The sequence below is a fragment of the Chiloscyllium plagiosum genome, chromosome 17 (assembly GCF_004010195.1).
Source record: "Chiloscyllium plagiosum isolate BGI_BamShark_2017 chromosome 17, ASM401019v2, whole genome shotgun sequence".
NCBI lineage: Eukaryota > Metazoa > Chordata > Chondrichthyes > Orectolobiformes > Hemiscylliidae > Chiloscyllium > Chiloscyllium plagiosum.
This window is the reverse complement of record NC_057726.1, coordinates 66,675,729-66,691,623: the sequence shown is the minus strand read 5'-3', so window position 1 is coordinate 66,691,623 and position 15,895 is coordinate 66,675,729. Positions and strand designations below refer to the sequence as shown.

General features: G+C 43.4%; 1 protein-coding gene across 3 annotated transcripts in view; it reads right to left on the bottom strand.

Moving 5' to 3' along the window:
* Positions 1-15,675, bottom strand: part of aars1 (alanyl-tRNA synthetase 1) — a 51,168-nt gene extending 35,493 nt beyond the window's left edge. The window contains exons 1-6 of one of the 3 annotated variants that reach the window (XM_043707357.1): positions 15,588-15,675; positions 10,990-11,154; positions 8,015-8,203; positions 4,011-4,156; positions 2,797-2,988; positions 914-1,058 (exon numbers count right to left, since the gene is read on the bottom strand). In XM_043707357.1, the coding sequence (XP_043563292.1) occupies positions 914-1,058; positions 2,797-2,988; positions 4,011-4,156; positions 8,015-8,203; positions 10,990-11,133 (816 nt within the window). In that variant the 5' untranslated portion in view covers positions 11,134-11,154; positions 15,588-15,675. The other 2 variants (XM_043707358.1, XM_043707359.1) reach the window with 2 other exon arrangements.
* Positions 15,676-15,895: the final 220 nt, after the last annotated feature.

Genomic DNA, 15,895 nt, shown 5'->3' with positions numbered 1-15,895 from the left:
AACAGAGATGGATGTTGAAAAGTAGCTCTTGATTTAAATCCAGCACAGGGTAAGATACAGGGATTTCTCAGGGTGACATTACCTCCGTCAGCTCTGGTCTCCTTCCTATCGGAAAGATGTTGTGAAACTTGAAAGGGTTCAGAAAAGATTTACAAGGATGTCGTCAGGGTTGGGGGATTTGAGCTATAGAGAAAGGTTGAATAGGCTGGGGCTGTTTTCCCTGGAGCGTCGGAGGCTGAGGGGTGACCTCAAAGAGATTTATAAAATCATTAGGGGCATGGATAGGATAAACAGACAAAGGTTTTTTCCCTGGGGTGGGGAGTCCAGAACCAGAGAACATTGGTCAAGGGTGAGAGGGGAAAGATTTAAAAGGGACCTAAGGGACAACCTTTTCACGCAGAGGATGGTAGGTATATGGAATGAGCTGCCAGAGGAAGTGGTGGAGGCTGGCACAATTGCAACATTTATAAGGTATCTGGATGGGTATATGAATTGGAAGGGTTTGGAGGTATATGGGTCGGGTTTTGGCAGGTGGGACAGATTGGATTGGGATATCTGGTCGGCATGGACGAGTTGGACCGAAGGGTCTGTTTCCATGCTGTACATCGCTATGAATCTAAGTTGCCAAGTCTGCAAACCCAGATGAAGAGTATTGAGAGCTTTAGTCTCACTTGTCACAACCACTGGTTGAGAAGAAAGGTTAATTTCCTAATCTCCCAGATTTTTCACAAGGCCATTACAGTCACACTAACCTGAACACATCTGGTGCGTTTTTCAAAAAAGCTGCTGATTCCTTTCAATGCAGTATTAGTGTATGAAATCCTGAACACAAAACCCATTTAAATTCAGATAAAACAGAGTGGAAGGCACCATTACCCGATCCTGCAGTAGATAAATTACTTGAACAATTTACCTTTTGGATGGCTTTGAAGTAAGGCTGAAACAGATCAGTGTCATAGTTTGACATCTTTTGTTGCAGGATCGACACAAGCCGTTCCAAACCCATTCCTGTATCAATACTCTTCTTTGCCAGAGGTTTCAGACTGCCATCAATTTCTCTGGAGTGGTGAAAGCAAAAGAAGCGATTAAGGTTTGTCAATGGCATTAAGGTAAGCAGACTGTAAGCAGCATAAATGGAAATATAACATTATGAGGAAGTAGTGACAGAGTAAATAAATTGATACACGGATTTTAACTTTGATAAATGGGAGGTCATCCAACCGCAGGTAAAACATAAATAGAAAAGGTAGTTTCTAAATGGTGAAAAGCCAGGAGTAGTGAAGGTTAAAAAAGATGTGGGGATCCAGGTATACACATTATGACTGATTGAAACAACTGATGAATGGCTAGAATACTAAGGGCAGAAGTCATGCTTTGAGCTATACAAAACCTTGGTTAAGCCATGTGGAGATACCGAGATATGGATATGAGATATGGCCAGTACATCTTTGGAAGGGTTTGGAGATTTTGGATGGAGTGCAGCATGCAAATAAACCCTTGGAGTCCTGGCAACAAAGTGATAACACATACAAGGGCTGTACTCCCTGGAACTTAGAAGATTAAGGGGTGATTTAGTCAAAGTTTTCAAGCTAATAAGGACAACAAATAAGGTAAAGGGAATTTACTTCCACTGGCTGTGGAATCTAGGGCAAGGGGACACATCCTAAAAATGCGTGCCAGACATGACAGGAGTAAGAGAAATGAGGAAACATTTCAAAATGTGATAGAGGCTTGGAACGTTTTCACAAATGACAACTAAGTCTACATCAATTGTTAAATGTGAAACAGAAATAGATAGCATTTTGTTAATTAAACCTATTAAGAGATAAGAGATTAAGGCTGATTTATACAATTAGTTCACAAATCAGCCATGATCTCACTAAATGGTGAAACAGGCTCAAGGAGAAAAATGACCTATGCTGTTTGATCAGAAGTATCACATCAGTGCAATGAGACACAATGAGGAACATTATACATGCTGATGTAAAATTTTACATCGGTTCAATATGTGATACAGATAGAGGAAACTAAGGCTCCAATATCCAATGGTGCCCTGTCATTCCTAACTTAGTGTTCAATTCCCAAGGATGTCTCAACAATATCAGAGAGATTTCTCACAGGCAAATGAATGAGCTGGTATGCATTCAGCTGCATCAGAATGAGTCAGCCAACTGTGGCTCTGATGGTAGCAAATTCACCGGAGTCATTAGGTTGTGGGTTCAAGTCCCAGTCCAAGATTTGACACAAGAGTCACAGTTTACATGCCAGTGCAGTAACCCACTGTTGGAAATGCTGTCCTGTTGAGGAGTCATTTGACAAAAGCCTTTCAGGTAGGCATTAAAGTTCCTATTTTGAAAAAAGGGATGACCTATCCTCAGCGTACTAGTAAATATTTAACATCACAAAACCTGATGATTATTTAGTCACTGTGGGAGCTCACTATGCCGTATTCCCTACATTGCAACTGTGAAACTTGCTTTGAAGTGTTTAGGGACCTTCTGTAGTGGAGAAAGATGATTTGTAAATACTATATAAACCTTTTTAAAGAAAGACAAGCAACAGTCAAGTTTACCACTTGACACTAAGTAAAAGAGATCTAACTCCATGTTGCACAATGTAAGGCAAAGTACCACTGCTAGAAAGCACCTCAATTAATCGAGTATATGAAAGCACAGTTTAAAAGCAAAATGAATCACTTCCAAGTAAAATGGCAGCATTGATTTTTCTTCATAATGTTGAGCCAAGTCCTGGCAGGGTACAAGGTTTTGATGCAGTGCTGAACGACAGCCAAGTTACCTGTTGAACTGAATGAATACAAGATTCCAGACCTCCAGAACATTAGGGTCATCCATATTGACCAGGTGAGCAGCGTCACGGTCTCCAATACGATCGTAATGCATCTCACTGCAGGGACCACAAGGTCCAGTATCACCCATCTCCCAGAAGTTGTCCTTCATGCTTCCTGGCAGAATCCGTTCCTCAGCCACTCTGCACAGAAAGATACAATCAATGATATTTACAATATAATTGTACTAATTTATTACTAATTCTAATTGATGTTCTGTGCAGTTCAAGACCAGAAGTAACTTTTCTCCACTTAAATATTTTACTACTGGACAGGCATTTTCTTTTCCCCATATTCTATTCAGAAACATCTGGCAAATGTTACGTCCCCTCAAATGATCAGAGAATGGTAGTAAGTAGGGGCAGCGTGGTGGCCTAGTGGTTAGCACTGGTGCCTCACAGCGCCAGGCACCCAGTTTGATTCCAGCCTCGGGCGAGTATCCGTGTGGAGTCTGCACATTCTCCCAGTGTCTGCATGGGGTTCTTACGGGTGCTCCGGTTTCCTCCCACAGTCCAAAGATGTCCAGGTTAGGGTGAATTGGCCATGCTAAATTGCCCATGGTGTTCAGGGATGTGTAGGTTAGGTGCATTAGTCAGGGGTAAATATAGGATAATAGGGTAGGGAAATGGGTTTGGGTGGGCTACTCTTCGGAGAGTCGGTATGAACTTGTTGTGCCAAAGGGCCTGTTTCCACACTATAGGGATTCTATAATTCTATTCTAATACAGACTAGGAAAACTGAAAAGTAATTCCCAGATCTATGCTGAGTTATCCAACCTCAGCCAGGGGAGCTGTAAATTCAATACCCAGTTCAAGCTCGTTCTTCTAATGCATGGAGCTGAAGAGCTTTTACAATGGGGGAGACTAAAAGCTCACACCTCCCCATAAGGGATCAACAATCCCTTGTATGTTTTCTCACAATTTGCTCTGTTATTCTACTGGAACATTGCCAGCAGAGGGCAAGAATAACAGGGATCAGCCCCCCCCCCCCACCATTAGTATCTTTACTCAGTCTTTGCCAGCAATGATAGTTCATTTCTCAGAATAAAATGCTTAGCTATACGGGTAAGCTGATAGATTTACACGGACACACAGAACTGAACTCTCACTGATGGAACCCAGCATGACTGGAAAGGCGATATCAGGAGAAATAAATAAAATCTCACCCCAGATTTAGCCAGATTTGCTTGCATTCAAGATCTGGTTCCAGCCCTGCTTTCTCATTCCCTCCAAAATAAGTCACATACAGCCTTTCGATGGGGATCCCGAACTCTTTTGTCAGCAGCTCCAAGGCCATCTCGCATGCCAATGCCTAAACAATCAAAGTCAAAACAAAAACTCAGCCCACAGATTCTGGATCACTGCAAGTGAGGTTCCCGTTTCATCAAACTAACTTCCTATTAGTGCGAACAAAATGGGAACATGGGTTGTATTTGAGAAACAAATCCAGAGAAAGGGCAAATTTCAATCAATCAAAGGGGGCACATATACAGGAATGGGAGTGAAGATGGTTGTCTACACCTGAATAAGTTAACCCCCAAATTACACAGGAGACTGGGCAGGGTGAAGTTGTGCATTCGTTCGCCGAGCCAGTGTGTTTCTCTGCAATCATTCTGTCACCTCGATAGGTGACATCAGTGCGTCTTTGATAAGGTGGTGGTGGTCTGTCCCACCTGGTATTTATATGTCTCTATTTGTTGGAGTTCCGGTTCTGTAACTGAGTGGTTTACATATGGGGTCCTGTTCAATGTGTCTATTGACTGAGTTCCAGTTGGAGTGCCAGGCTTCAAGGAACTCTCTGGCGTGTCTCTGTTTTGCCTGTGCTACAATAGCTACATTGCCCCAGTTGAATTTGTGTCCTTTGTTGTCTACGTGGTTGGAAATGAGAGAATGCTGGTCATATCTGGCGTTAGCGAGCTGACGTTCATGCACTCGTACGGTCAGTTTTCTTCCTGTTTGTCCTATGTAGTGTGGGTTTTTCAGTATCCACAAGATACCCTGCAAAAGAATATTCATCTTGTTGAATGTGGGTATCAGATCTTTAACTTTTGTGAGGAGCTGATGGAAGGCGTTTACTGGTTTGTGGGCCACTAAGATTCCCAAGGGTCTCAGTAGTCAGGTAGATATGTCTTTGATATATGGAATAGTCGCTATCATGTCTGGTCTGTAGTGTTTTCTTCTTTGGGTTTGTCTTGTATGTACTGAAGGATAGTGGTCTTGGGATACCTGTTTTGTTGAAATCCTTTGAACAGGCATCCCTGTTGTGCCTTCTGGAATTCTGGGTTGCTGCAATGTGTCCTTGTCCATTTAAATATATCCTAATGCAGCTCCGTTTGTGTGCGCTGGAGTGGTTGGTGTTATAATTCAGTATCTGGTCACTATGGGTGTTCTTCCTGTACACTCTCGTCTGGAGTTCCCCGGTAGATGTGCATTACGTCCAGGAAGGGGAGTCTGCTTGAGTGAACTTTACTTGGTGAGGATATGGTAGTGAGTATCTTCCAGTTGTGTACATTTAATGATGACAAAGGTGTCATCTACATACAACAGAGACACGCCAGAGAATTCCTCGAAGCGTGGCACTCCAACTGGAACTTAATGAGTAGACACATTGAACAAATTGTAGACACATTAGACCCTAGATACAGAACTGGAAGTACCAACAAACAGAGACATATAAATACCAGGTGGGACAGACCACCAACACCTTATCAAAGATGCACTGATGATGTCACCGAGCGAGGCGATGGAACGCTTGCAGAAAAGCACATCGGCTTGGCGAACAATTCCACAGCCCGAGCTGTAAATCTTCTCAAGAACAAGCTAGGTTGTCTCCCAGCAAATGACATAGCTATGATCTTAATGGCTTGCTCCAAGATGACTAATACTTTGCATAATTATAAGTTATATATATTTTAACATTCCGACCCTTGAGTTCTTTGAACTATATCTAGGAGGTTAACCAAATTGTCTCACATAACAGACACATTCCTTAATGACACCACGTGCAGTTAAAGGGTAAGCTCATCTTTCAGTTGCCTTGCAAGGTAAGGGGCTGGTAGTACTGGGGGGCGTGGCCTGCTCTCTCACCCCCTTGTTATGGACCAGACCAGTGCCCCTCAAAACATTTCAAGGAAGTGGCCTAGACTAACTTTGCTGGCTGTTTTAAGCAGGTGTAACGCAGACATTCCAGGAGGGCTGCAGTTAGTCAAACCACTTAGTTTTAAACAAAAAAGAATTTATTTGCCAGATTACTGAATGAAACACAAAAGAAAACAGAACACAGAATAACTTAACCTGTCCGAAAACCCGACAGATTATCCCAACTTAATGCTGTTCTAAATACTTGCAACAATCCCCACACACACCCTTTGGCACAAAAGGAAAAATCAAAAACGGTCTTACAGAGAGAGATGTCAGAGAAAGGGAGGATCAGCATGGACCTGCTTCTTGGGGTCCAGCAGCTTCTACAACTGCCCGACTGCTTTCAAGAGAAAAACTGAGCTGGGAGAACTGGCCACTTCTCTTTCATTGTACGTTTTTTTTAACACTTAAAAGCCTTTTGCCTGAGACAATATTGTTAGCTATACTCAAACTGGCCCTTCAAACTTGGACTTTTCAGAGACTGCGTCTTTTCTGATCTCTCTGAAAAAAACGTCAAGGACAACATAACCCTGTTAAAGGTGCAGCACCCTGTAAACCTGTCAGAGTATTCTGCTGTACAGCGGGGACTGGAGATCTTTCTGCGTGGCCCTTTTGGAATCCAGTCTATATTTTACTCGAATGATACAATCCTCAAAATGTATTAGTCTACATTCTCCATCGCCATAACCTCTGTCAAACTGAACCCTGAAAAATGTGAGGGATGCACTTTGGGAGAGATAACTAAACAAGGGAGTATTCAATGAATGGCTGGACACCAGGAAATCAGAGAAAGAGCAGGATCTTGGGGTACTTGTCCACAGATCCCTGAAGGCAGCAGGACAGGGTAGTTAAGGAGGCTTATAGGACACTTGCCTTTATCAGTAGATTATAAGAGCAGGGAGGTTATGCCGGAGCTATACAAATCTTTGGTTAAGCCACAGCTGAAGTACCGTGTGCAGTCTGGTCACCACCCTAGAGGAAGGAAGTGATTGGACCGGAGTAGGTGCAGATGAGATTCACACGGATGCAGGTAGGTTTCTGGGTTCTGGAATGCAGTATTTCAGCTATGAAGAAAGTCTGGGTAAGCTTGGGCTGTTTCCTTTACAGCAGCGAAGGCTGAGAAAGGACCTGATTGAGGTTTTTGTAAGGTAATGAAGGACACGGACAGGATGTACAGAGAGCAGCTGTACCCCATAATTGAAACGTCAATAACAAGGGGCATAATTTTAAGGTGAAGGGTGGGGAGGTTTAGAGGAAAATTGAGAAAGAAACATTTACACCCCGAGGGTGGTGGGAATCTGCAATGTATTGCCTGGGAGGGTAATAGAGATGGGAAACCGGAAAATTTAAAAAGTACTGTTGAAAGATTGGAGCGACTGGGCTTGTTTACACTTGAGTTTACAAGGATGAGAGAGGATCTGATTGAGAGGTATAAGATTATTAAAAGATTGGACACTCTGGAGGCAGGAAGCATGTTTCCGCTGATGGGTGAGTGAGGACACAGTTTAAAAATAAGGGGTAGGCCATTTAAAACAGAGTTGAGGAGAAACTTCTTCACCAGAGAGTGGTGGACATATGGAATGCTCTGTCCCAGACGGCAGTCTCAAGTCTCTGGATACTTTCAAGAAAGAGATGGATAGAGCTCTTAAAGATAATGGAATCAAGAGTTATGGGGATAAGGGAGGAACAGGATACTGATTGTGGATGATCAGGCCTGATCGTAACGAATGGTGGTGCTGGCTTGAAGGGCCGAATGGCCTACTCCAGCACCTATTGTCTACTTGGATGAGGACTTGAAATGTCATAACATTCAAGTCTATGGGCCAAGTGCTGGAAAGTGGGACCAACGTAGATGCAGTGTAGTTTTGTGTGCGTAGACTTGATGGGCTGAAGGGTCTCTTCTGTACAGTATGGTTCTTTAATTCTAAAATCAGGGACCTTCATTAATCGTTAGGCTTCAGCCATTTCTCACCATTTTTTACTCTTTAAATTAACCGAGGGCAGTTCCTCAGAAAACCACTCTATCTACCTTGAAATAGTCACCAAAGGACCAAGAACCCAACATCTCAAAGAAGGTGTGATGGTAAACATCCTTGCCGACATCATCCAGATCATTGTGTTTCCCTCCTGCACGGATACATTTCTGAGTGTTTGCAGCTCTTGTTAGTTTTGCCATTGGATGGGATGGGTCAATAGTGTTCAGAAAAATCGGTTTAAACTGTAAAGGAAAAGATAGGTCACTCATTAGAAAATGGTTCTAAAAACACACGCGCGAATGACACTCTCTAGAATTCTGTAGCTGCCAATCCTCCGATATAGCTAATTGTCAAGCAAGAGGGTGTACCACAATTGTTAAACATACAGGTTAAAATCACAGTCCCATCTGATCTCATCCTCACCAGACTGCCACATATTAAGACATGTTTAAGTACACACACCATGCTACACTAGTCAGAGGGGAACCTGGCCCGATTTCCACATTCCCCTCTAGGAGAGATGAACCTAAATATAGAAACCTCGCTGCTTCCTCAGTTGCAAATCAGTCAACAAACTGAAACCAAATTTACAAATCTTGACCTCTGTGGGCAATACCTTTACTCACTAGATAAGTGGAACATAAGAGTAAAGGGACCACAAATTATTTTTCAAGGTAGAAAATTCCCTTGTCCCTACCTTCAGCAGCAATCTCTGCACATTACACTCTTGGATGAAGGCACTCAATTTTCTCCTGGCTAGGTTTGTGCGTCTCATGCATGCTACAACATTAGCTCCTGCATATTCACAGTGCAGATCACATCAACAATTAAGCAAACTGTACTACTACTAAGCAAAATTTGCAGGGAGGACCTATATTCATGAGTTGATATGCAATTGTGTGGTATCCCTGGAGGTAAAGGAGCTCTGCAACAGAAACTCTGCACCACGTCTGATTTATATCAGACATGCCTGAACTTTGCTCTGAGGAATACCCTTTCTTCCCAGGTTAAGGAAAAGCAGTAGAGACAGGATCCACAGGTAATGATCCTGTTCAAAAGAGGGAGGTGATATTCACAGGTTTCCTGGCTGATTTTTCCATTGTAACTCCAAATGGGCACCTGAGTACAGGGGAGACGTAGTGAAACGCTCCAGTACCAATCAACTGGCTTATGTGTATGTCCAGGGAACAAGCCAAAGGAAGAAAGCCAAGTTGTCCTTTTGTCTGTTAACACTATTTCCCCACAGTCTTCAGCCCAGCAATTCTCCAACAACATTCTCTGATTTCAGAGAGCTTAAAGCCAATCATAAGCCTGACCTTTGTAACAGCACTAGGTCCTGAATGCGAATGTCACAATTTTTTTTAACGGCTTGCTTTCAGGACTTTCACAAAAACAATGAATTTGAGATTGCGTTTAATACATTGGGCAAATCTCTCATAACTCCTGTAAGATAACCCTGTTCACACTCAGATTGCACTCCGAGCACAGTCCAAAGCATCGACAGTCATATTTATGAAAGAAAACGATCTCCAAAGCTGGGTAATTCCCATTAACCTCAGCAATTTGGGAGACCACAATCCAAGCAGTCTCCTAGAAAGGACAAGCTGCAGCTGAAATAGCATCTTAAGTGGCTAAGACAAGAATATGTCTCTTTGATCCTTTCTCATAATTATGCAGCCGGTGAATATTTCTTGACAAACTAGTTTCGTACAGTACCAGGAATTCATTTAACTCAGTTGAAGGGATAGTTGGTTTACAGAGCAGTATGGTGCCAACAGCTTGGGTTCAATTCCCCTCACCGGTTTGAGGTTACCATGAAGGACTGTCCTTCTCAACCACTTCCCTCGCTGAGGTCTGCTGGCCCTCAGGTTAAATCACCACCATTCGCTTCTCTCTAATGGGAGAGCAGCCCCTATGGTCTGGTAGGACTGTCTACCCATATCGTTCCAGACTTAACCAATATTGTGCTGCTGTTCGGTAACACAACAACAGTAGCAAGGTTCAAGATTAACTCTTCACATACCAATTTCATACTACTAAGCTACCAGTTTATTTTGGTGAAGATGACAGATGATAGGTGGAAAATCCGACAATTTGGGGGTTTACATCAGAGATTCCCTACATTGTGAGATGTAAACTGCCTTGAGTCACAGCATCATTGAGAGTCTAGTCACTCCTCTACAAGATGGAAGAGACACGTTAGCCAATCATCCCACACTACTATTGCACACCACTTGCTACCTGCTTATACAAGATTACCGACTGGGAGTCAACAGCCCTAACCTTCACTACCAGCCTTAAGTTGAACAAGAAAAAGGAAAACCGCCAATGTTGGGAATCAAACATGAACTGAAAATGTTGTAAACGTAGAGAAGAGCAAGGTTTCAGATACCAAAGTTAATCAGAAAACTCTGGCAAAGGGTCCGCACCCAATATACCACACCAGCCTTTTCTCTTCACAGATCCTTACCAGTGGGCATTTCTAGTATCTTGCATCTAGTTTCCATTTGTGATCCATTCACTGATGTAACCATTCTCGCAGTGCAATATGTTATAAATTAGATTCCATTATTCAAGTGACGCTGTCTACCCATATCGTTCCAGACTTATCCAATAGTGTCCTGCTGTTCTGTACATAATAGACATGGGGACTGTGATATTACGGATGGCTTGACCTCTTTCACATTTGCTAAACATTTTATTAATTAAAATAAATTTAGATGTGATTTGCTAACATGCAAAACTGAAGTCCACATGGGAGACCAACTGTCAATCAAGGATCACCCAAACATGATTAGGTTGATAATCTAGGAAGTGATAAAATGGGCTAAAGGGCCTTCTTCATCCAGGCTTATACACATTGACTTGTGAAATGGCAAAGTGGACAAGTCTAGATAGATACAAACTAAGTTCTAGTTGATGTTTCTTGCTAAGATAATCGTTAGAATTTTCTAAATTACTAAATTATGCACAGTCATACTTTAGAGATGAAGGACTTCACCTGAATCTGGCAAACTGGTAAACCTACCTGATTCATACCAGCATTGGCAAACAGAAGCGTGGGGTCGTCGAGAGGAATAGTCGCTGAGGAGTGGACATACTCGTGGTTATAACGCTTGAAGAAGTCAATGAACTTCTGGCGAACCTGTCCAGCATTCAGTGTGGAATCCATTTTGGAAATAATCTAGAGGGTCTGACAGAAACGAGTACAGGAGTTAGACGTGTTTCTTTTGAAGCTTTTCTCTCCTGCCAGCTTACCTTTCAAGTAACACTTTGGTTTTTCTCCTCATTTCACTTGAGAGAGTCTACTGAGCCTTAATGCAACGTGAAATATTCAAAGGCTTTTCAATTTTAGTAGGTTCTGACTTACTTCCCTAAACCAGCTCTTCCAGGCACCACACTGCTGGATGACTTATAAGAAAACTGGCCACTGCCCGATTCTGACAGACAGACAAAAATTACGATTAATATTAGTAATGTCCTGCTCCAACTGTCAGATAGCTTGCCGTCATAAAATGACTACTTAGAAAGACTGCCATTGGCTCACTGCTTCAAATATCTTCCAAACCCCAAAAACACAGCCCTAAAAACCAAAACAAAATCAATTTACCTCCACTTTAGAATTATACATTCTCAAATAATAAGGTTATTAACTTCCATCACAGTTTTGCCCTTGGTTTCAACATAGGAAAAGCAGCAGGAGTAACCCACCATTAACAATGAGATGGTAGAGGTGACCTGTCCAACAGCCAATGCTCTGCTCATTTCTCCATGCTTTCAAGCCTTGCACATCCTTTTCAATCACTTGTTGGAGACAGACCCACCCCTCCATTTTCATCTTTAAGTGTCTATCATCACTCTTCTCCTTCTTGGTCTACATCTCATTAACCTTTCAATCACCTCCACCAGCAAATACTCACATCTTAGAATACTGCAACACTTCAAATCACAGTCCGGACAATTCTTTTAAGATCTCCATTTATCCCTATTCCAAGTAACTCTTCACACTGAGAGAAAGAAAAAGCAATGCTCGCAATTGATTTTCTTTCTTTGACTTATTTATGATTACAACCATTTTCTAACTTAGATGGTGCATAGCGAGTTTTGTGAAGATTTGGCCGGAGGCTCACTGAAGATGTTACCTGGTATGGTGACGAAACGTTTGAAAACAAACCTACTTCCTTAAATGGTGCATAAATGGTGATTCACTTTTTCTATTCGGAGTACAGGTAACGCCCGCTACCTGAAAGCAGAGCGTTCCTATGAAATCTTCCATAAGCCAAAATGACGTAGAGCGAACAAGCATTCGTTTACACGGGAAAAATTTCACCTTTTTTTGTAAAATCCTCTTCGGGTTTCTTTCGGTTAGCGAAAACAGGTATTAATGTAGGTCTTTCGTAAAAATGAAGTGGTGTAAAGTGAACTTTCGAAAAGCTGGGGGAATACCTGTTGTGGGTATCACTAGCAAGGTCAGCATTTGTTGCCCACCCCCACCCCCCAATGCCCTTGAACTGATAGGTTTGTGAGGCCATTTCAGAAATCAAGAGTCAGCTACCTCATTGTAGGCAGATCAGTGAAGGACACCAAATTTCCTGAAGTGAAGCAGATGAATTTTTAAACAGCAGTTGGTGATAATTGTTATGGTCATTGTCACTAAGACTAACGTTTAACTCCAGATTTATTTACTAATTTTAAATTCCTCCAGTTGTCATGATGGTAGTTGAAACTATGTTCTCAGAACATTAGCCTGGGCCTCTGAATTACTGCTCCAGTGTCTACATCCCCTGGGCTGCACCTTTTTCTCGATTCGATTAGATTAGATTCCCTACAGTGTGGAAACAGGCCCTTCAGCCCAACCAGTCCACACCGACCCTCCAAAGAGTAACCCACCCAGACCCCCATTTCCCTCTGACTAATGCCCTAACACTGCGAGCAATTTAGCATGGGCAATTCACCTGACCTGCACATCTTTGGATTGTGGGAGGAAACCAGAGCTCCCGGAGGAAACCCATGCAGATACAGGGAGAACGTGCTTTTCTACAATTTCTTCCATTTTCATAATACTCTTTTTTAAAATATATTATTCCACATTCCTTAAACTTTCACAACCTTGTTCATTCTATCCAATAGAATTTGTAGACCTTGTGTGCTAGCCATTGGAGCGTGCCATCCATAATTTCACTAGCATCAACTGACCACCTATTTTGACAGCATTCTTTACTTCATCTAGAACTCCTTTATCGTTGCTTCCATACAGCAGGCTATCTTATCTCACACAGCACCCAGTTATACCAGGCTTAATTTCACAGAGACAGGCTGCTACATTCCTTTATTTCTCCAATCTACCTTGATCATCTCCATCCCTTCTGACAGGTTCTATCAGCCTTACAAGTTGCGAGTAGGCTAGCAAGTCTTTACATCAGCTGCGATCAGCTCAATTTTCGGAAGGTTTGTGGAATCAGTGAAGCTATGTGACGAGAGCATCCAATGTAAAAGGGGAATGGGACTAGCTGCATTCGTCTTAGAGAGTTGGCACTGACAACGTACCAGATGGCCTCCTCTTCTCCTGTGACCATTCTATAAAGTAAAAGACCAGATGTCCTGTTTTTGTAGCAGTGTTGCTCATTGGGTCAGCCAGGGAGAACCTCCCTAACAATATCCTCAAGACTGCACTGCAAGTGTAGCCTGCCTTGATTATGAAAATCTCTGGAATATGATTTGCATCCAGGACCTAGTGAACCTGGCAAGGGGGAGGGTGGACAACACTGGCCAGAGTCACAGAGTCACACAGCACGCAAACAGACTCTTCGGCCCAACTCGTCCATGCCAACCAGGTTTCCCAAACCAAAATAGACCCATTTGCCTGCGTTTCGCCCATATCCCTCTAACCCTTCTTATTCAAGTACCTGTCCAAAAGTCTTTTAAATGTTGTAACTGTACCTGCATCTAACACTTTCTCTTCATTCCAAATGCAAACCACCCTGCATGAAAAAACTGCCCCTCCAGTCCCAACTTATCCAGCCTCTCCATATAACTCAAACCCTCCAGTCTCAGTAACATCTTTTTTGCACCCACTCCAATTTAATAATAATCCTCATACAGCAGAGCAACCAGAACTGTACACAGTATTCCAAAAGTGGCCTCACCAGCATCCTGTACAACTGCAACATGACATCCCAACTCCTATACTCAGTGGTCTGAGCAATTAAGGTAAGCATGCCAAACGCCTTCTTTACCAGTTTGTCTACCTGTGAAACGTCGATTTTACTGCTCCTCGGATGCTGCCTGAACTGCTGTGCTCTTCCAGCACCACTAATCCAGTACCTGTGACTTGAACCCCTCGGTCTCTGTTCTAACTGTGTAAGTCCTGCCCTTGTTCATCCTTGCAACACCTTTCAATTATCTAAAATGAACATCATCCGCCAATCCTCGGTCCATTGGCCCAACTGATCAAGATTCCTTTGTAATCTTAGATAACCTTCCTCACTATCTACTACATCACCAATATTGACATCATCCGCAAACTTACTAACCATGCTTCCAATATTCTCAACCAAATAATTTATATAAATGACAAACCAAAGTGGAACACTAATGGTCACAGGCCTTCAATCCAAAAAAACAACCCTCCACGACCACCCTCTGTTTTCTACCATCAAGCCAATTTTGTACGCAATTGGCAAGTTGGCCCTGAATCATGTTATCTAACTTTACTGACTCGCCTACCATGCAGAACCTTGCTGGAGGCCTCACTAAAGTCCGTGTAGATGTCTACTATTCTACCCTCATCTATCTTCTTGGTCACATCCAACTCAATCAAGCCGGGCTGACTATCCCTAAACCGACTTTGCCTTTCCAAATGCACGTAAATCGTGTCTCTCAGAGTCCTCTCCAACAGCTTACACACGACCAAGATCAGACTCACCGGTCTACAGTTCTTCGGCTGCTCCTTGCAGCCTTTCTTAAATGGAAGCACAAGATTAGCCACCTTCCAGTCCTCCAGCAACACATCTTTGGCTGCAGATGAGAGAAATATCCCTTCCTGGTGCCCCACAATGTCCTGGGATGCACTTGATCAAACCCCAGAGATTTATCTACCTTTATGGTTTGACCTCTTCTGTAATAAGCAGACATCAACATTTTTATTTCCCACAGACATGCATGCAGCCATCGCACAGGTACATATCTTAAACCCTGCCTAATTGACAGACACGTTGTCAGATGCTTTAGTCCTGGACAAATGCAAGAATGTCAAATTTCAAGCTCACAACTGTGTGTGTGTGTGTGGTGATCCTCCTGGAATCTATCCTGATAACTGAAAAAAGGGGAAAATAAAACTTGGATAATATAACTCTCTTTCCAGCGATGCATAGTTTTTTTTGTTAATGTCCTTGTAGCACCATGACCTCTTCCCTTGCAGAAAGTGCCTCCCTCCCTCTCTCTCTCTCTCTCCTGCTGGAAATGATGGGCCGCAACGCCGCCTCACACTGGGAGCATGAGGCCACAACTCACCGGCGTCAAACTCCACCGGAAATACTCCCGCTAGATGGTCAGGGAACAAGAAATTAAAGCAGGTTAGATTCGGTAACCGAGCACGAAAGACCCACTCTCCCTCCCTTCACTCACCCGGCTCCCGCACCGACCCTCAACACCTCCCTCACCGCCGCCGCCGCCGCCGCCGGCTCTCAACCCCGCCCCCTCGCCACTCCTATTGGTCAGACCCCTGCGGCCGCGCCGCCGTTCCGCCCTCCGATTGGTCCAGACGCACGTCAGTCCGGCCAGCAGTCCCCGCCCCCCCCGCGGCTGATGCAACCCGATGCCACGTGACTGCCAGCCCGGCCCGGGTCCCCGGGAGAGAGCTGTCAATCAAAGCTGAACCAGTTCCCAGGGAGGGTGAGGGAGAAGCTGCAGCCCAGCAATCACTGCAACAGCTT